The sequence below is a fragment of the Rhipicephalus sanguineus genome, chromosome 10 (genome assembly GCF_013339695.2).
Source record: "Rhipicephalus sanguineus isolate Rsan-2018 chromosome 10, BIME_Rsan_1.4, whole genome shotgun sequence".
Taxonomy (NCBI): Eukaryota; Metazoa; Arthropoda; class Arachnida; order Ixodida; family Ixodidae; genus Rhipicephalus; species Rhipicephalus sanguineus.
The window spans coordinates 107,510,578-107,533,200 of NC_051185.1; the positions used below are offsets into that span (position 1 = coordinate 107,510,578).

The 22,623-nt window shown below is 48.3% G+C and overlaps 1 protein-coding gene across 1 annotated transcript; it reads left to right on the forward strand.

Moving 5' to 3' along the window:
- Positions 1–1,969: 1,969 nt before the first annotated feature.
- On the forward strand, positions 1,970–8,880 carry LOC119406638 (glycoprotein-N-acetylgalactosamine 3-beta-galactosyltransferase 1). The gene is made up of 3 exons (XM_037673370.2): positions 1,970–2,058; positions 4,931–5,285; positions 8,608–8,880. The coding sequence occupies exons 1-3, from the start codon at positions 1,970–1,972 to the stop codon at positions 8,764–8,766; spliced, it is 603 nt and encodes a 200-aa protein (XP_037529298.1). The 3' UTR covers positions 8,767–8,880.
- The last annotated feature ends 13,743 nt before the right edge of the window (positions 8,881–22,623 follow it).

A 22,623-nucleotide genomic window follows, 5' to 3' on the forward strand; every position in this document is an offset into this window, starting at 1 on the left:
AGTAAATTTCGCGGCACCCAATACAGTTCTCTTGCAAATGCGAATAAATGTCGGCGACGAACTGAAGAGGTTTTCATCGTTGAACGTCTCACCCTTTTCAGCGTCCTTCGAGGTGAATCGCGTGCAGGGTGACACCGGGTATGCTATAATAGACGTGAATATTATTTGTGATGCAATTAGACCGAATTGCGCGTGGAAACTGTGCAGTGCAAGTGTTGAGCTAATGGGAATTGCGTCGCACAGTCCTTGCTGTCTTTGTTTAGGCTTTATAGTCTTAAGCAGTGGGACGTTGGATGTTGTTCTTTCGTTTAACGAAGGCAGTATCGCACGAGCCAAAATTCTGAAATAATTAGGATTGAAGCCTGGCCAACATACTGTCAATTTTCGGAAAAAGTTCACCACAATAATCGACGATACATCACGGATAGTGTTGCGTGACAGCTCACAAAAGAAGCGAGGCAAGCAAGACGACAGGCTCGAAAGTGAAAAATTGACTTTGGCAATGATTACCAAGTTTGTAGCTGCTAAATAAAATAGTTGAACGGTGTTTGTGGCAAAGTATGTTCGCTTTTCGGCTGTTTTCTAACTTTACACTCGATCCTCTCGAGACCATGTTTTTTATTACCTAAGTACCGTTATTTCCTACGTATTCCAATATAACCAGTTGATTATATTTCCTTGTATTTCGCATAAATGCATACAGCTACTGAGCCAGAATTGAAGTTATGCACTTTACAGCCTCTGTGTTAAATTTTCAAAGATGCAAATTAACTCAAAATCGGGGTCCTCGTGATAAAACAATTACCGAAATTCTAACATTAGTCAGACCTTAATAAATGTAGGACAGGTAAAATGGGGAGAAATTTGAACGAAAATGATATATGTATTACGTGGATATCCCTTTTAGTCACTGAGAAAGCGGTGCCTCAAGGTGGCCAGAAATGCATGGGACGTAAGGGCTTACCCTGTGCCCTTAAGTACCTTTATTCGACCTATACTGTAAATGTTTTTTTTTCTTATTTCGACTGCTCGCCAGCTGTCGAGTCCATCCGCGTTGAATCCTGGTGTTTCTGAAAGTAAAGTAAACCCTTAACCTCACTCCCCTAACCCTAGGTCGTGTTAAAACTACCGCTGCCCCTGACTTGTCTTCGCATTCATATTTACTTTTATTCCATTAGCAACTCCCGACCTTTCTTCATTACACTTGACAACCCGCCTCCTGAAATTTCTTGCTGTGAGAGGGAGGCGTCTGGCCAGAATACGCCGCTTCCCCTCTCAAAGGCACCTTGAATCTTCCACTGAAAGCGGATTTGCGTAACCTTCATGTTTAGGTCTAACACGAACTTCTCACATTTTTCGGAACACTGCAAAATTTTTACAGCGTAGCTGTAAACTACGCACTTGCGCCGACCTTCCACGCCCGTCCACGAACAGAAAAAAAACACAACACGTGACCTCCAACGAGCAAGCGATGTCGTCACGCAATGACGTCATCATGACTTCAGATTGTGGCGTCATGACGACGTCATCAGTGGACATCGTCCATCCCGGCGGCAGTGCAACCGGTGCAACCGACGGACCGATCCCGGAGGCTGTGCAGAAAATTTATGTATGTGTATCGGCGAGGTCTGGTCTAGGTGTTGCGATGGCACTGTCGTGCATGGCAAGTATTGCTTAACCGTTCATTTTGAGAACTCCCGAGGACCAGTGCGCTAACGCTCATCACGTTGCGTTACGTTTCCTGCGTAAGTTCATGATCGTTTAACGTATTACGCGCTTTTGGACAAGGAATATAACTGGGTTAATTTGGGGCACACCATGTATACCTAGCAGTAGGCCAATTCGCACGATCGCATCATAGCATGCTGGACGATTTCACAAGCCGCTACCACATTTACGTTACGTATCCAGGAAATTTACGTTACGTAGCCAGGAAATTCTAGTGGACAGAGGTAACTATTTACGGGGCATGCAAAGCGACGATTCCACGCTGCATTCCAGCACGTACCGCGAGGCCGTGCAGCCCATGCTCTGCTGCCGCCATTTCGTGCCGTCAGAGTGAGAAGCGTCGCTCGCGGGCGCAACCTGAAACGACTACCCACTATTCGCAATGCCCACGAACTATAGGTGGCGCGCCGTGCTTTTCAAGATGGCGCCAGGAGGGGGGTCAACCCGTTTGTTAGCATAGGAACAGATAGGACGTGCGGACGTACGGCCCGTGCCACTTTCACCGGATGAAGTCATGAGCTGCGCTTAAATGGATATGAGACTAAAATACTTTCCCGAACTATGGAAAGTGCTAAGTACTCGCCACCTAATTATTTGCTGCGGTGTGAAAGGTTATATTTCAGCTCCGTTACCGTGCATGCTTCGCCAGATCCTGTACGTGCTACATAAAACTGCATGAACTAGAATTGACGTATGAGCTGAACGGCACTCAGAGGTAGTACGTACCGAGCCTGCCTGACGGATTTGCTGCAGTAGTATGCCGCCAGCGAGTAGCGCCATCGCTGCTGCACGGGACCACACGTTTAACGTGGTGATGGTTTGCAAACATAGGTAATACGCCGTCGTCATTACTTGCGCAGTCTGGAACGCGGAGTTACGTCTTCAACGGAACACAAGCATTTAACATACCATTCAGTATCGCTTGTGTCACAGCCATGCTGAGACTCTAGCCGTGTGCAATTCACTTCACTCGCATGTTGCAGGTTCGATCAGCACGATCGAAACATGAATATCGAAAAGAATGCACACGTATGCTTTTCGCAACGTCGAAGAAATTAGCCGAGAGGCGTGGATTGTGGCCGTGACTGCACGTTCCGTCGCTCTAACCATCTCGCTTCGCTGGTCGAGCTCGAGCGTGTTGGCGGTATGCGGCGCTCCATAATATCCACAATAATAGTGATACATGCAATGCACAAGCGGAACTATGCCTTTATTTTGATCTCGCTCAAGGATATTATACTATAAATATAATCGAAGTGACTTACGAGCGTGAAAGAACATTAACGCACGAGGGGACGTGAAGTGCAACTCGCTCCTCGTGAGCAGCTGGTGGTTCATCGTCACTGTCACTCTCGGTGCTTTCACAGTCTTCTACGTCCAGTGAAAAATCCTCGTCGTCAAGATGGTTTCTTTCAACATCACTGCCGAAAGCAACCTGAAGAATTTCCTCCGCCAAACGACTACGACCACTCCGCGTGGAGAACATTTTGCTCTCAGACCGGTCAACAAGCAAATGGCTTGCAGTGTGCTGCCACCTATCAACAAACGTAGAAAAACAAGCGGCGCAGCGGTGGCTATGAAACCCAATACAATGGCGAAGGACGGCGTGGATGGAAAGCGTTCGCTCCACGAAAGGCGTCGAGCAGACGCGTCCTCGAAGGATTGAAACGTCGCTCGCGCGATTCGTAACAGCGCTTTGCTGACAAAGGATAGAGGCCCTATTTTAATGTTTCGCCAATTTGAGATCGCTCAGTTATACAAGAGCACATCGCGAGCCCGCGCGACCTCCCGCGTACAGTGTTATGGGATTCATGCACTACAAGAAACACTGACCAATGCTATAAGCAAGTAAAACAGGGTGAGCTTCAACTGAATATGTCGGACGATAACATTTAACTAACCTACGTGGCTACAGAAAGCCTCGCGAAGCTGATAGTTGTGTACGCTCTGGGCTAGCATAGAAAGCGCGAGTTGCCACGTATTTTCACGAAAACTTCGCGTCTCGCAAGAACGAATGAGATTTCTCGTGTCGCGGAGGGCCGGTTTGTTCACTGATGCAGGGAACATGCAAAGTCGTAGTGTTCCTTTCTTGCCAACGCGTTAACACTGAGGCTATAGCACATCCGAACAAGGGAGCGACTGTGTAGTGCTGCCATCTTGTCGTCTACTAACCCTCCTCGAGAGGACGCTCCTGAATTCCGCTTGGCGGCGCGATAGTCTATGGACATTGCGAATATTCTGGTACACTGTACCAATCTTCATCAGTCATTTTCTGGCACGATGGCATCGATTGGACTCGCGTGTTAAGTGCGATGCACTATAGGGGCGCAGCTTGTCGTCCTTAGATATCATGTGGTGTGATCACGCTCACAATGGAGTGCTCAATACGGACTTAAGACAAGGCTAGCAATGCTCAAAACAGGGCTACGATAAACGAACAAGGTCTAAAATATTATAATTAGCAGAAATGGTTAACCAAGAAGTAATCGCAATAACTTAAAATCGCTATAAACGCTTCGGAAACCTGCGGCTGACACGCGCTCCACGAAAGAAAGGGCGCCGCCTCCTCGCCAAGCGCGTGATTGCTCCTCCCACCGGCGCTTCTCCGGCGCTTCGTCGCTACATCTTCAGGGGGAAACAGCCTTACGAAACTGGCTGCAGACGACCTGTATCTCAACGGCCGTAACAAGGAGAAGGTCGATAAAGCGCACCAAAAGGTAACGCGCATGACGCACACCTAACGAGATTCTATTCGTGCAGGGACACCGTACCTACTTACTCAAACATTGACGTCATCGGCGGTTTGGTAAATGGATCAGTGGGAACACTAAAAGCGGGTATCGCGTGGTGCCCGGGCGACATGCGCGGGCACCCAACGATTCCCACGCACTTCCTCAGGGTTCACAGTAGTGTAGCTGCACTTAGCGCAGGATTTCAAACTACACCAATTGCTACACAAGTTTTTTTTTTGTTACCGCGGGAGCTCAAGGTGCGCGCGAGCCTGGTCACGCCCTCTCACGAAGGCGGCGCAAAAAACGCGCGGTCTCGCGCCACCTCCGAGAGATGGCGAGGCCGCGCCGCGCGGTTGGTGTGTTTTTGTCAACATCTCGGAGACATCCTTTTTCTGGTCTCAGCCATAGACAGTTTCGCTGTAAAGAAAAAACAAGAAATCGCTTATTTAGAGGAAACTTGGCCGCTTCAGGTACTTCTTGTTGGACAAGGACCCATCTCAGGCGCTCTACTTCGGCTATCCGTTCCGGACAATCGTGCCCAAAGGATACATGAGTGGCGGCGCGGGTTATGTGCTCAGCCGCGAGGCGCTGCGGCGCGTTGTCGAGCAAGGCATGATGCAGGGCAAGTGCCGAGCCGACGGGGCGGGAAGCGAGGACGCCGAGCTGGGCCGCTGCCTCATGCACGTCGGAGTCCCGCCCGGTGACACTCGTGACGCCCTGGGTCGAGACCGGTTCTTCCCGCTGCACGTCGAACGCTATTTCTGGCAGGATACGCTTCCGTACCACTGGTGGATTTGGAAATACGCCAAGTACCCTGTGCGGCTGGTACGTATGCCGACGACCTAAGTAGTCGAGGATAAGTAAACAATGTAGAAACTGCGAGCGCGTAGAATACGATGGTGAACGAAATTGGCGCGATTGCTCAAGAACGTCTGCGGCGCTGCAGTTATAAGTGTTTGCGGCACATCGATTGATATTTATTGACATATATGTGCAATTCGAATTGCCATAGCTTTACATGATCTACATCAGAGTTCTGAAACACGCAACCCGCAGACCGCATGAGGCCCGCGGATCTTTGGCTAACGGCCGGACTGTGTTCCTTCCATATTTTATTTTATTTCTTTAATAAGTATACTCATAAGCGACACAGAATTTAGTGGTCTCGAGCATCCTGCTCGAGCTATGTTTCCAGACATCCTCGAGCAGGATGTCTGGAAACATAGCTGCAAAACAAGAGCTGCGCATTCAGAATCGGCGTCCAGATTTTGCTTATTCTGGAGACCAGTATCGATATGTTACTAATTCAGACAGCAAGTTCCCTTCTCAAAGGACCCATACATGAGATATGGGAAAGGCGCTGGCATTGTGTACAAACTACTGCCCCCCCTCCCTCCAGTCTTACTTCTTTTCTGACCCTTGCTGGACTAAATTTTGTGACAGAGGCGCGCTAGCTGAGGTGAATTTGAGACCCCTGGTCTACATAAAAAGGAAGGCAGTAAAACGTTTTGACCTCATTTGCGCAATACTTAACTTTGTTTTATACCACTTTGGATGAACACACTAGCAGGAGTGTAGGCAGACATTGTTTTTTTGGGGGAAGGGGAGGGGGGGGCGACACCTCCTTGATCTGAAGTGGGGGACGGGCAGGCAGATGTGGTCGAGTGTCATTTCATGCTCTCTATGCCATGTCAAAAGAAATTGAAATTTCGGGGGGGGGGGGGGGTGGCGGTGTGCGACCCCCTGGCTGCGCCACTGCATTGCATTGTTCTGCCGTGATGCTTATGCAGCTTCGGGGAATGTAACCCCCACCTTCGTGCTCGGCAGCAGAATGCTATTACTGCACCACCGTCGCGCAACAAGCTCAACTGAAAAGAATGTACAGCCGGCCAAATCTTTAACTATCGTGGGCGAGCGCCGACTTTTTTGTGCGTCAGCGCCGTACGACGGAGCCAGGTTGCAAACAGGGCGAGGGAAGGCGCCCCATTACAAGGAAAAAAAAGCGTTTGCGTCGCAACGCGCTCGGCTATCACTTCGGCGCGCTACAAGAGACGAAAGTCAGGTTTATTCATATCTACTACTATGAATTCAGCGCCCCCTTGTGAAAACTGCTATTTTGGAACAATTTTTTTGCCATTGCTAGAGCTTCTGCTGCTGCAACCAGCAGAATGCTGGATCATTGAATTTGATAAATCCCCGGGAATATGCCAATCGATGAACGAGTTTTATCGCAAATCGCTTTTTAGTGGCCAGAAAAGCCTACAAAATTGGAACGTAAACTCCCATACTTCAAACTTCGCCCACAATTTGGAACGGGTTTTCGGCCGTAAGTAATCGTACTACTTCCGTGAGATGTCGGGATAAGCGCATGGAACTTATTTCCTCGGGAATATCTTTTAAAGATTGCTTCTATGGTTAGCTATTCGCGAAAAATGACGCTCTCCAATAGAAAATGCGCATGTTTGCAGAGGCGGCCGCTAGAGGCGCTGTTCCGACATGTCCCTGAACACGTCCGCGATAGAAATAAGTAAGAGACGGTTAGAGTATTTGTGGCAGAAAAGTAGAGATAAAGTACAAAAATAAATAATGGGGAAAAATAAGGTCATTCTGCCTTAAGAGGCAAAGAGATGGACCGTGAATTTATATTTTTTTGGTAGAATAACATAGATTTAATCAATGTAGATAAGGTATTAGGCCAACATGAAACAAAGATTTTTTTTCTTTTTTCTTTTTTTTTTTCTTCGATCCTGGTGGCAGACATGTCACCGTCCCGTTATAAAGGGGACGCTCATAGCATCCATCCATCCATCCTAATTCCTGGACATGTTGGCGTATGTGTTTCGGTAGCGTATTTCAAAGCACTGCGCGATGACTTACCCTTTTACTTACGCCTGTGTCAGTTTCCTCAACTGGGGTGCACGGAGGCTTGGTTTGCATCGTTTGGTTACATATAGCGCCAAGAAGTTTCGTGGATGACAAATCAGAGCACTTCTGAAAATCAGCCGCTGTAAATACACCTCGCAAAAGAGGTATGCTGTGTAAATGTTTGGGCACTGCAGAAGAACCACCGGCTCGTAAGCAATAGCTGTTATGCGGACGCTTGAGCGCCATTGGCGCTGCCGTTGTGGTGCTGTTCTGGCATCCATGGTCCCCGTGCGTTCGCGCGTGGTGATTTAGATGGTCTTTAGAGGCGTATAGTAAGGTTCTCTGCTTGGCTACTAGACGAAACTTACGGATTCCAGGTGCCTGTCAACCCTGACCTGTTGAGCACCACTGGTGGCACGTAGGCATCTCACCTTTAGATGCACAAAATGAGACGACCGAGCAGCCTCTGACGTAACCAGAACATAGTTTCATAAATAATCACACACTATCGGCATTTGGGGCTGTTGCTACTCAGTACAGGACATCCTAGCGGTCCAGTATGTCCACACGATCAATTAAATGTATGTGCGATGTGGATGCAGAACGATTCCGCGTCTCTGTTACTTCAGTTAATGAGCGTGTACCTGCTAGGGTGAAAGTTCCCAAGACGAGAGCTTCACTGAATTCTCGCTTAGGATAAGAAGGTGCCTTCTATTAAATTTTCAGCCTTTAGAACCATTTTTCGACATACGCACCTCCACATTAATTTATAAAGGCAGCGCATCGACAAAAGAGAAATTCGAATTTGCTGTGAAGGCCGTGTCTGAGAGACCTTTCGCTCCGGGAGCACATGCGATGGTATGCACTTGCATACGCGCAAACGCACGGGTGAGGGAATTCAGAAAATTTCAAGTTTTGTTTCAGGGCGGCCTCCTTTAGCCGAGTTTAACGTGAAGCTGAAGACTCATAGTTATTGTGCTTCGAACAGTCGCCTACAACACCCCAGTTATAACTGTATATTAATTTTACTTCCAAAGTAAATCGATGTGCAATAGTTTATTGACGAGCTGTGTATCGTAGAATCCGCAACGCCGTGTTTATGTGCAGGAGAGAAAGCAAGAGCAGATTCTCGCAGTGCGCTCGCTGGGGCATGCCTAGGACGCAATTGCGCAGGTCAAGCCGAACTGACGGATATTTAGAGAATGAACGGTCACAGTGCAGACTCGCAATTAGTCTGCGTATGCTTCAGTAGTATTAATCACAGCGCTTGAACTGTGCGCAGGGCTGGAACTGCTGCAGCGACACGGCTGTGGCCATCCACTACACGAAGCCCGAAGGGATGTACCTGTTTGAGTTCTTCGTGTACCACGTACGGGTGTTGGGCGGCCTCGATGAGCGGGTACACCCAAGGCATCCGCCTATTCCCGAGTTGACTCTGTGACTTGGCATCTGCGTCGACGAGGCCTCAACAAGTTATCTCCCTTATGATGCCTTCGTCGCTGAACAACAACCAATAGCTTTATGTTATGCCGTGGTAGACGTGCTGCAGAATAAAAGCACTACCAACTGATTGATTTCATAGAATCGCACTCTTTTGTTTAATAAAGGGACCGTCTACCGTCCTTCAGCGCTTTCTGTTTTCTACGGCAATAGAAAGCGTACCGTCGGAGGTGCCCAACCTTGCAGCGGTTTCTCTGGAAAGTGAGTAGAAATTTTTAAAACAGAATTTTTCGATCTGCGTTCGGTTTTCTTCTATTGGTGTGAAACATGCCCACAACACTGGGTGGTGGACGTGATGACGATTGTAGTGCCGGTAAAAATTAAAACCGAAAGCGCATGTGATTTCTGTACGATTACTTTATTTTCGCTGAACACTATTGTAATAAATGTAACAGTCGTTTTCAGCGCGCTAGCGGTTAAATGAAGCCTTAGTATACGATACAGAACACTTGTTTTGCTGTAATCCCAGTCTATGCGTTCATTTTAGCACTGCTGCCGCAATCCAAGCCAAGTCGATTCATCAAAAAGAATTAATGCACGCCTTCACAGCGCAGCACATGTGAGACATCCTAACAACAATACAGCGGCACAGTACGACCGGCGCGGAGAGTCGCATGGCATAGCGCATGAGTTGAAGCAGACGAAATCGAAGACGGCGCCGCAAGCAGCGCCACCGGGCGCCTTTCTGTATGCGTGAGAAAAAAAAGCAAAAAAATGACTCTCTGACGCAACCAAAAGCTGCTTCAAGCGCGTAAAATACAATTTCAAGTTATACATCTTTGTTTTTAAGCAAAATGAGTCTACCTGCGAGAATTTCTTGCCCTACCAGTAGATTGACCACATCGCTGTTGGGTTACGCTATCGGTCATTCTTTCACGATCTTCAACATCAAATTAAAAATATAATTCCTTTATTATGGGGCAAAATCATGCTCGTTGCCGCCGATGTGACGAATGATCTTCTCATTTTCACCACAATCAGAAAAATTTTTCCGAGTGGTCCCTTTAACTTACGTCGCGAAAGTCATGGAGCACTCCAATGCAAAAGCGGTTTGACGAATATTTTCGACCCTAGAAGACCCTGGTGTCATGGTATGACAACGCCAGTCGCTGCCTCCTGCGCAAGAAACGCCGCACTTATTCTCCCCTGAATTGAATTAAATCGACGTGTATTTGTCCTCCATGCTTACAACGAAAGCAGAGTGAAAGTCAGCGCTTGTCTGAGTTGCTTCTCTTGTCTGTCCCTGTGTAGAATTTCGCGCTGTTACTATTTCCTAATGCAAAACCAACTAGCCCAAAGCTTCACTTTACTAGCTTAGTCAGTTGAGCGTCGGGCGCTTACCGTCGCGGCCGCAAAATTGTGAGTTCAATTCCCAGAGGCGCATCTTTTTCTTGTTTTTTTTTCTTTCTCAACCGTTGGCGTCCATTTTATCAACGTCATATCCGTAACGGATGTACTTGGTGGACCCCGGCATAAAACACTTTCGTGTTATTATTTGGGGGGGTTTAACGTTCTAAAACTATGACACGATTATGAGGGACGCCGTAGTGGAGAGCTCCAGAAATTTCGACCTCCCGGGGTTCTTTAACGTACACCTTAACCTAAGTACACGGAGCTCAAGCATTTTCGCTTCCATCGAAGATGTGGCCGCCGCGGCCGGAATTCGATCGCGTGATCTTCGAATTGATGCGAATTGAGGCGAATTGATAGGGGACCCTGTGAGCTTTTTTCTTATATTTTGAAGTACTTATTTATTTCACTGTGAAAACTGTTATGAGGTCACAACAGCAGCCGATTTGGGTGGCGTAGTTGTACACCGCCGGCCGCTGCTGCCGGTGTCCGTAACCGCTGTCACGCGCAGCGAGAAAAAAATATCCGTAATCAAGCGGGATTGGAACCAAGGCGCTCTACATGGGTAGTCGAGTATTCCACCACAGATCCACGCCGGTGCTTGAAACTCCTTCGCAAAAAAAAAAGAAAGAATCGCCAGGCCTGCTCGGAACACGAATCCCAGTCACAGCGAAAGCTGGAAGAGCGGTCTTTCTAGAGCCCTTTGTAGATTCTCATGGGGCAACTAATGCAAGTACGCTTGCAAGGTACCCAATCCACAAGGGGAGAAATTCGGTCTTGTTGGTAAGACCTGAAGCGATATTTAGCGCAAAGTAACATGAGGACGGGAAGGTTGTGTCCTCCCTTCTGGCCCTCGTAGTCATCATCATCATCATCATCATCATCATCATCATCAGCCTGTCTACGCCCACTGCAGGGCAAAGGCCTCTCCCATGTTCCGCCAATCAACCCGGTCCTGTGCTTTCTGCTGCCACGTAATACCTGCAAACTTCTTAATCTCATCTACCCACCTAATTTTCTGTCTCCCCCTCACGCGTTTGCCATCTCTTGGAATCCAGTCAGTTACCCTTAATGACCACCGGTTATCCTGCCGACGTGCTACGTGCCCTGCCCATATCCATTTCTTCTTCTTGATTTCAACTATGATGTCATTAACCCCCGTTTGTTCCCTGACCCACTCTGCTCTCTTCCTGTCTCGTAGTACTTCCTGGCCCTCGTAGTACTTTGCACTAAACATTGCTTCGTACCCAATACGCTATAAATCATCATAATTTGGCTGGAGTAGCGAATCACCCACTATGCCATTATTCGTCATTCTGCAGAGAAGTGTGGTGCCCGCCACACGTCTGTAAGGCGTTAGGTGCACTTCGTAGATGCTGTGGCTGATGACGAGGGCTGAGCTTTTCGTAATGTGTTCGAAGCATTCAACAACCCTCTCGTTACGCAGTGCGTATTGTGTGACGCCTGGTTGTTATATTACTCTTCTACCACGCTATATTACATATGTTAACACGATTTCTTCCCCCCATGACACCTGTATAGTGTCTTTTTGCGGAGACTTTCAAGAGCTGGCGTGGCTCTGAGGTAGAATGCTCGGCTGCTACGCTGAGTGCCCGCGTTCAAATGTTATCTGCTCCTGGAGTAGAGTATTTTTTTCTGATTTCGTTTTTTTTTCTTATTTTGCTCGATAGAGGTTACAGACACCGGCGGCGGCAGCGGGCAATTACGCCACCAAAATCGGCTGTTATTGTGATCTCATAAGAGCTTTCGTTCTAAAAGACACCATACAGGTGTCCTGTGAGGCAAAGAACGGCGTTAACATATGTGATATAGCGTGGTAGAAGAGTAAAATAACAACCAAGCGTCACACAGTGCGAATTGCGTCCTTTTTATTTTGTCTGCTTCGGTGGGACGAATTGTAGTTACATGCAATGCTTTAGTTGTATACTTAATATTGATTTCTTACTTTATTTTCAAATTTTGTTCTATTTAGTGTTGTTTATTTGTTTTATTGTTATTCTTAATTTCGGTGGCGATGATTGCAGAGTAATTAAGCGGGCAAAAGAAGAAGAGCATCGGATGTCTCGAGACGCTCGAGCTAAGAGATAAGGTTGACCATTCGATACTAATTAAACAGATGAAAAATTATCGGTTTCCAAACAACATAACAGCGTGCCTTTCAGAGTTTTTAAGAGAAAAGGAATTTTATTGTTTTAAAGATGGTTGCTCATCTAGGAGGCCGAATCGGGGCGTACCACAGGGGGTGTCGCCCGTTTTGTTTAATATACTCTTAAGTTCCATTCCGCTCCATCAAGATATTCAATTATATGTGTACGGAGATGATATTGCTTTCTTCGTGGCAAATAATGATCTGCACTCATTCCTATCAGACATTACAAAATTATATAAAATACTCTAGAACCAAGGCTTCAAAATATTCATATGACGTTGAATGTCAAGAAAAGCGTGCTTCTCGCGTTCTCTTTAAGGAGCCTGTTAACATCTCGCTGATTTATCGTCAAGAGCTCATTCCCCAGGTAGATTCTCTTAAATATTTGGGCATCATATGTAACGAAACATTAAATGGGAGAAGTCACATTGAAGAAGTCTACTCTCATGAAACACGAGCAATGGGGTGGCTACGGAAGCTCGGAAACCGTAGAAGGGAGTTGAGAAAGAATACGTTGATATAATTTGTAAACTGTGTGTGCGACCTATCGTGCAATTCGGGTGCGTTTTATTTTCTGGCTGCGCAACTTATAAAAATGAGACCTTTGGTACTATAGGCACCGGGCGCGGGGCGAGTTTGGACTGGTGGCGCCTCTTTCCGTGGAGGCGCGGAACTAACGGCATGTGGGTGCCAGAAAGGAGCAGGAGCTTGCTGCGGGGACGCGGTGTTGGATGTTGGCTGCGCTTCATTGTGCTCTCGTCGCTTGTGTCCTGCGTTGCCGAAAGGCCCCGGGAACCAAGCCCGAGCAGACAGGCGGCGCTATAGGCTTCAGAAACAGCTTTGCAAACATGGATAAACCTGGGCAGTAGATCTAGTTCCATCGGTTCCCGTCTGCAATCGCCGTCGCCGACGGCCTTTTTCGCGCACCGGCCGCCAACGACAGGCCCTTGTTGCGTCAAGCTACATGAAATACATAGACTGAAGATAGCTGTTGAAATATTAAAATCGGCGACGCATCGAAAAGGAAAGGAAAGCAAAACGGGAACAGGAGTTTGCAAGATGTACACCGGAGGAACAACATATGCGATCGGCCAAGCATTGCGTAAAGAAAGCCGAAAATCGAATAGGAGACGTAGGGTATCCTTTTCAAATGTTGGGAGACAATGTTAACGTGTAGACAGAATAACAAGGTATTAAATATTCGGCAGATCCCACGCCTTGTGGGAATCGGTTTCATGCGAAGCAGTCAGCGATAGTTCTATACTGCATTTTTTTTGTGTTGAGCCAAGCCTTACGAGGTGGATCGACGTGTTTTTGTAAGTGCAGTAGTTGTGTACACATTGTGGTCTTACCAGGCACGTCAACTACACTGGCGTTCAAAGGGTAACTTGTGGTCTGACGCAACGTCAGCACCCACGTTACAGCACATACGTCAGTATTTTCGCAGTGAAGTGCACTTTACGGTGCGATTATGTGAACATCATACGTAACTTTCATTTGCGTATTCCTCTGGGGTCGAGAAACGCTTGAATATAGCTTGCTGAATCATATAGGATTACAAATGTAACGTTTATTACACTGCTATAAAAGCAGGGCAAACACTGGGACCACAGACGTTAACCTGACATGACGCCTGTATCATAGGAGTACATATGCAGTGTTTATTGCTTTGTTATAAAATTAGATAGCCAGCACCACAACCACAACTGACGTTGCACCGACATTACGCCTGCATAGGGTGTTTTTCCAAAGCAGGTTCTAGACCTGGCGTGGCTCTGTGGTAGAATACCTGACTGCCACGCAGAACCATTGGGTTCGATTCCTGCTGGGATCCTAATTTTTATTCTCTGCATTCGTCGGGTCAACGCTGACGTTGTCGGTTTTTCTTAACGCTCTCGCATTCGCATTTTAATTACCAATGTCTGTTATCGCCGTTCCTGGGTAGATATAAACTGTCAATCACCTGTGGCGCATACCCGTCCACCGATGCCCGTGGTAAACGGGTATGTGCTACACGTGCCTGGATGGAAGGGTTTGACGACGTACGCGACAGGATTTTCACTTTATTCATGTCATGAGCAGAGAGTCATATTAGTCAAATACGCTTACCCTCCCATGCCAATTTTGGTCTACACCAAGTTAAGGAGGAGATCACGAGAGCACCCAGACGTAGGCGGCTAGATAAACAGATACCTAGATAGAAACGATAAAAGTGCCTAGGGTTCGCTAAGAAATGCTTCGCATTTAAAAAATAAAAATGGTGCTACTTACATCTAGCTTCACATCGTAGCTTATCGCGTTAAGCTTCGTCTGCGGGGCTCACTTGCAACGCTGTTTGCACTCGTTGTCGCCTTTATATTCCGTGATGTCGTGCACGTGACCTGCTTCGTGCAAGCGGAGACCCTTCTCTAGAGCAGACGCACGAAAACGCGTACGCCAGCTGGTCAAGTCTTTGAAACTGCAGCGCAAAAAAACTGGCAGCGCCATGAGTGCACTTGAGCTGTCAGGACTCGCCTTCGCGCCAGGGGCCCTTCAGACAATAATGAGGAACGGCGAGTTCGGCAGTTAAAATGCAAAAATGCTGATTTTACATCGTGTCGCCAATCGGGCCTGCCTCATTTGCAGTCCCGAAAGGGAGGAGGCATCGTGCGCCCTCTGGTCCGTCTCAGAACGAAAACAAACGCCTACAAGCACAGCACCACGCAAAGAAGCTGACTCGTTTGATTAGTGTGCCTCGATGTGTACAAAACGCGCAACAAAACGCGCATCAAGGCACCCTACGTTTGATGTTCCGACAGCGCTCATCGGTGTGGGAGGTCCACTAGGTGGCGGCGTGGCTTGCGGACGTGTCTGCTTCAGCTCCGCCTACCGACGTTGATCTACTAGGTCCAATGTGTGCTTTCCCTCCAAATTTCTACTGGAAAACTCCGGGAAGTTACAAGGAGCAGCTGGATACCGCGTTTATCACGGTAGGTCCACGGAAACCTCTTTTGTGGGTCCTTTCTCCGACACCGAGGGTTAAGCCTGTTTAGGCTTAGCACGACACCGGCTCCGCCAAAGGGCGGAAAGGCGGGTAGGTGCGGCCGCTCGTTCGGCCGACCCCAAGACGGCCATGCCTCACGAGGCAATGGTAGAAGGTGAGCAAATCTCCCAAGAGGAAGCCGAGTCCAACGGCTGGATTACCGCTCACAGAAAACGGAACGCGGATAAACCCGCCTCGAGAACGAGACGCGCACGGCAGGGCACAGTGGAGCCCGCGTTGGCGCCAGAAACGCCGGCCAACTAAGAAAGGTTGCCGCAACCTCCAGGCTACCGTGCCTGCCCAAATTATACTTTCGAGTGGTCGTCCGCCTGGGGGGAGGGTTGGATGTGCGCAAATGCAGTCAGCTTAAAGTCACGCAAGCCATTTTAATGGCTGCCAGGCTGCCCCCCGCGGCAGCCGAGGATGATATTGTGTGTTCGAATACTATGCAGAATATCTTCGTTATAAGCACACCCTCCGAATCGAACGCCAATGCATACTCCACAGTGCAGGAGATAATCTTGGCGGATAAAAGGCACCCTATCACGGCTTAGATTACACCTCCGGAAATACCTGTAGAGATGTGGTCAGAGGCATCGATGCCAATCTGCCTGAAGCTGCGTTGCAAAGTCTTTTTGTCACACCGAAAAACCGATGGTGCTCGGAGTCAGGCGCGTAAAAGAGTCGACTACCGTGATTGCACTGTTCAACGGCATGAAAGTGCCAAACTATGTCCGCTGCGGCCCCAACATGGTACGCTGCACGCTGTACAAGAGGCAAATAGACACTTGCCGCAACTGCGGCCGAGTCGGCCACAGGCAAGACGTGTGCCCCAGACCGACCGAAAAAGTGTGTGACCTGTGCGGAACTTTGATTACCACAAACGAACATGAATGCGTGCAACCGAAGTGCGCGCTCTGCGGAGACGCTCACCTCACCGGCGACCGAACCTGCAAAAACAGGTATCCAGTCCCCTACGTCGTAAGACGAAGCCGTAGAAGAAGGCGGAAAAGCGGCAAGAAGAACGCAACGAGCAACGCAGCCAACGCTGGAGGTCTGGGAATCCCCGCTTCCACCGAAACGCCAACTGCGGAGGCTTCCAGGAACGCCACCCCGGAACGCTCTAGATCGAGATCCAGGAGCAGATCCCGGATTCGGATCAACTCGCAGCCTACCTGGGCGGACAAGGCAGCCAAAACAGGTGAGACCCGTGCCCCCGCGCAACAACAGCCACTGCCACAGAAAACGCTAGACAAAATACAATCACTGGAGCGTGAAAATGCGTCTCTTCGAAAAGAATTATCTGAAATTAAATCACTACTGCAAGAAATGCAGCATAGAGAACGCGCGTCTGGTGGCCGAGCTACCGCCGCCGCTGCGTCTCTTAACAGAGGCGCTAAACGCAGGGCGGGCCCCGAACCCATGGACGACGAGACGCTTCACGTGTCAGACATATCAGAACTGCTTGACAAGGTAAGAACGGACATAATTTCCGAAATTAGCCCCATCAAGCTCCAACTGACGGAGCACACCACGAGGCTCCAAATTTTAGAATCCGACAGGCAGCGCGCGCTGCTTGGTACGCCCCCACCGCGTCAGTAAAATGGCCAACGCACGTAATCTAGTCCTCTGGCAATGGAACTGTGTCAGCTTCCGCAAAAGGAAGGCAGTCTTACAACAACTACTTAGCTCTGCTATCGAAAAGCCGTCAGTCATCCTCCTCCAGGAAACGCTTACCGATGTTGTCGCTCTTCGCGACTATCGCACAGAAGCTCACTTTTCGGAGGGTAAAAGGGGAGTAGCGACACTTGTCTCGAAGAATCTTGCCTATTTACGTCATGATGTTAGGCCGGACTTAAAGGTTGAACACATCATGATCGAACTCATCCCAAACGCTCAACTCAAACAATCCGTTTTTATTCTAAACGTGTACAGCTCCCCAGCCGACAGAAGGCAGACGTTTCATGCTCTTTTCCAGAAAGTTTGCAAAATTGCAGGCGATCGTCCACTCATAATAGCAGGTGACTTTAACGCACACCACCAAGATTGGGGCTACATCAAAGATACAACCAAGGGTAAGGCCCTCGCGGCACAGATCGCAGCTTGTGGCCTCACCTTAGTCACCGATCCGAAATACCCCACCAGAATTGGAAACTCAGTGAGCAGGGATACCACGCCAGACCTGATCATGGTTAGAAATGCGGAGGAACCCGTATGGACCAATTTACAGGAAAATCTCAGCAGTGATCACTACATTAGTAGCCTCGTGATAAGAGTCTCATCACCGCCGCTCCGAAAATTTAGTCACGGACTGGGACCTCTTTAGGAATATCAGAAAGCAAGATGCGACTAAATACAGCTCGTTGGAGGAATTATTCACTCGTCTCAAAGAAGACGTTTCGGCTTCCACAAAGGAAGTGGAGACGGACAGGGAAGTCGAGCGCATGGATAGTAGATTAGCACACCTGCTAGAAGCCAAAAACGCGCTCCAGGCTCAATGGAAAACGCAAAAACTAAACCGACGCTTACGCAAAAGGATCGCTGAACTTAACAGACAAATAGATGAGCATAGCGAAACGCTTGCTCGGCAGCAATGGGACGAAGTATGCAATGCCGTCGATGGGCAAATGAGGAGCGGAGCGAAATGGAACATCCTCAAGCATCTACTTGGGGACAAACAATCCAAAGCCAATCAGCAGCTCACAATCGACAGACTTATCCACGGCTTAAAAACCTCGGGCATGACCGAGACACAAATTACAGACGAGCTGGCTTCGAGATATCTTTGTATCGAACCTGGCTCACAAAATGACTACCCCCTGCGACACAAGAAAACGGGACGGACCCTCTGGGCTCCCCCTTCACGTGCGCGGAGGTGCGAGAGGTACTCCACGAACTGTATGGCAGATAAGCACCGGGTCCCGATGGGATCACTAACAAACTTTTAAAGAATTTGGATGACGCGGACATCGAGGTTCTCACGAATAAAATCAACGAGGTATGGGACACTGGCGAGGTACCACAGGAATGGCGCATCGCCACCGTAATCCTTATCCCGAAGCCGGGGAAACCCTTGGAGCTTGGCTCACTAAGGCCAATTTCACTAACTTCGTGTGTGGGGAAGGTTGCTGAGCACGTCATCCTCAATAGGGTCACTAAATTTGCAGAAGAAAGGAATCTTCTTTCATTTAATCAAATTGGATTCCGGCCATCCATGTCCACACAAGACGTAATGCTCCTTCTAAAACACAAAATCATTGACAAGGCCACCAGAGACACCAGAGCCGTTCTGGCACTCGACCTGGAAAAGGCCTTCGACAAGGTCAAACACTCTCACATACTTGATTCAATTAAAGAAGCAGGTCTAGGAGAACATTTCTACAAGTATGTAAGCTCCTTTCTTAAGGACAGAAAAGCCACCATTCGCCTTGGAGCTATGGGCTCGAGAACAATTGATCTCGGACCCAGAGGGGCAGTACTCTCCCCAAGGGGCAGTACTCTCCCCGTTCTTATTTAATTTATCCCTGAGAGCTCTCTCCTGCAGTCTGGCCGAGATTGAAGGTCTCGGTCACGCCTTCTATGCCGACGACCTCACACTCTGGTGCGAGGGAGGTAGCGATGGGCAGATCGAAGAGTTATTGCAAACAGCGATCAGAGTCGTTCAGGATTTTCTTAACAATGCAGGACTCTGCTTATCGGCTAAGAAATCTGAACTGCTACTATGCCGACCCACAGTCGGTGCAAGGAAAGGGGCATTTCCTGATATTTCTATAACCACAGCGAACGGATCCGTTATACCGGTCGTACGCAGAGTTCGAATCCTTGGTATGTTCTTGGAGGAGGATGGCAGTAACGCCTACACCTTAGAGCGCATAGCAACCAAAGCAGATTCTATGACAAAATTAATCACGAGGGTGGCCAACAAACGAGGGGGGCTATGTGAAGAGAACCTTCGCCGACTCTTCCACGCCTTCCTGATAAGCCACATCAATTACATAGCCCTGGCCCACAAGTGGACCAGAAGGGACGAGGCTGGACTGGAATCAATCATTCGCAAAAGCATAAAAAAGGTACTGGGTCTCCCACAAAGCACCAGTACCGAAAGGCTCTTGGAGCTCGGCGTTCACAACACCTTTAGAGAACTAGTAGAGGCGCAACAGGTGGCACAAGTTGTAAGACTAGCTTCCACGGAGGCCGGCAGACAGTTACTAGCATATATTGGTATACGTTCCAGCATCACTAGACAAAGGGAGTGCACAATTCCCGTCAAAATTAGGGAAATGTATTCGGTATCTCAGATACCCAGAAACATGCACCCTCAATACAATTACGGCAGACGCAAAGCGAGGGCCAGGGCCCTTCTCAGCAGAGCGGCTAATATTGAGGACAACGTCGCCTTCGTTGACGCTGCGCAATACGCAGCTTCAAATCACTTTGTTTCAGCGGCTACGTCGCTTCGGGGGGAGCTGCTGACATCGCTTACGATTAAAAAAACACGGACGCGGATAAAGCCGAACAGGTGGCGGTGGCCATCGCCATGGCCACAACGAAGCGTTCCACCATATTCACAGACTCGCGAACTGCCACCAGAGCGTTCATGAAAGGCTCGGTATGCAAAGAAGCCGCTCGCGTTCTCTCTGCTGCACCTTGGACAGGGCAAAAAGCACCTAATCTGGTTCCCCGGTCACGTGGGCAGTGATACTCATGAAGCCATCCCTAACGCCAACGAACTTGCACACTTCCAGGCGCGAGGTCCCACCCGCCGCGCCGGAAGTGGGCACTCGGAGGCCGAGAGAGGACAGTGGCAACGGGACCCTCTCCTCACATTTAACGAGGTGTGTAAGCACTACCAACTGGGTCGTCGGAAGTTTCCGCTTTTACACCGAGACCTAAACAGACCACAGGCAATCACCTTGCGAATGCTACAGACGGCGACGTATCCGTCTCCGTTTATACAATCTAAATTCATAGAAGACATCAGCCCGGGCTGTCCGCGTTGCGGACATCCCAGGTGCACTCTTCAGCACATGCTGTGGCAGTGCCACGACTTGCGCAGTGGCTCAGGGTCTCCCTCCACGGAGGAAGACTGGCTCCGACTTCTCACTAGCTCCGCCAAGGAAGAGCAGCTCAGGGCTGTCCAGAGAGCCCGCGAAGTCGCCGAGAGTCTCAGCCTCCCAGCTCCATCGTGGGTGCGGCCCGCGGACGTTACCCCCTGACGGGGCATTCGTCTTCTCAGGACCAAATAAAGTTCTTTGTCTGTCTGTTTCATCGGTGTGGACATGAGAGGGACACCGTGTCGTCCTTTCTAGATGACTTGGCGGCCATTAAACGCGTCCACGACCGCAAATGACTGCGCGGGAGTCTGCCTGAAGCCCGACGACGGGCCCCGTTGTCTGAACACATGTCCGAGAGTCGAACGTTTCGTGTATTGTTCAAAAGAACACTGTTGCTGTCGCTTCTCTTTGCCTCTCGGCGACAAACGCAACAGCATGCAGCTTCGAATTGCTCAAAAAGAAACGCCGCGCTTCTCTTCGAATACGTGCCGACAGTAGCAGAGCCTGCTCCGCGTCGTCTGCTTCACATGCCAGTGCTGTCCCTGCCGCCGCTTGGGGCGCTTTTCGGGAGAGGCGTAGCTGGCGCCTTACGACGGCCGCCCGGTGCCTATTTGAAAGGGAAGCTATGCGTTTGTGCCTTGGACATCCGAAGTTTGTTACAAACAAAGTTTGTATATGGAAGCGCGACTACCATCTTTGATAAATAGATTCAAAATACTTACTGTTTCAAACATTCTTGAAGACATACAATCCGCTTCCGCCTCAGAGACGATCATTTTACGTATTAATTAAAGCCGAGCTTATTCTTTAAAACACAATGGTTACACAACCGACAGATTACATTTGTACAGGCGCTGCTAGAACCACTGAATGTAAAAATTACACACATTGGCTCAACAGGTATTTTCATTTCAAACCGTCACAGAAAACATAGACGATATTTTCCTTTCTAATATGAAAGAAATGCCATTTCGGTCAGTCAGAAGATTATCTAGCTCATTTGAAAATAAGCAATCTAATTGCGACTGATGCATCTGTATCAAAGGAAAAGGCTGAGGTTGGCATCTTCTCTCCTTCTCTTCACTGGTGATTTTCGGTTAGACTCTTAGATTATACCCCTCTGTTCATTGCAGAATTATTGGCAATTGTTCTAGCACTACGCAAACTTCCCTCAGGCGAATCAACAGCAGTGATAATGAGATTCTCTCTCAGTATGTACTGCACTTTCGACGGCGACAAATTCAACACTAAATATGGTATGTTTTGTAATCTAATACCAGAAAACTTACAAAACGTTCAGTGGCTATGGATACCAGGCCACCATGAATTATATTTGAACGAAATGGCGGACTCATTATCAACAATATCCATGAGTGGACCACTCATCCCGATTTTACGAGGTACGGCTTACGCGACAGCTTTAAGGTTCAGAAATGCTTGTTTGCAAAGTGAAATAGGTAAATACTCAGTGGGCAAATTTAAAGACTTCGCACATCTAACATATTGCTTGAATAAACAGTGGTGTTTATCTCGCCAGTGAGAAGTTTCTTACGCCAGATTCCGCTGTAGAATTCCACAATTGAATTATTACTTACATAAAGCAAGACTCAAGACGTCTCCGTTATGCATGTTTTGCAACGAAATTGAAACAATAGAGCATTGCTTTTTATTTTGTCGCCGCCATTCTAATCACAGAAAAAGACACCTTGCGGTTCCACTTCCGAAGTTGGGATAAGCATTAAATTTTTCAATAATTGTATTATTCAGCGGCACTTCATTAGGTTACAGCCACAGGGATGTCTGCTCTACTGCATTATATTACATAGGCGAAACAAAAATATTACCGTGTCAGTCTATTTTTCTCTGTTTAGATTTTCGGTTTCAAATCCGTCATTATTTCCGTCAGAAAGCTCAGTTGATAGTCTGACCGCTTGCTTGTTAGGCATTTTCATTCGATGTTTTATTTTTAATCTATGATTCCAGCTTCATTCATATTCATAGGTCTTTAACTTAAGCATCATCCTGCCACACGGTTCTTGGCCCATTTCCCTATGTGGGTGAGCGCCATCAGGAAGGGGTCATCGTCACCATCATCTGATCTCTACCTGTGTCTGGCCACTTGGTTGTTTCTCGTTTTTTTTCCTCTTTTTTGTTTTACGTTGATGAGACGAAGGTGCCTTAGTAGGGGAGAGTAGATCCTTG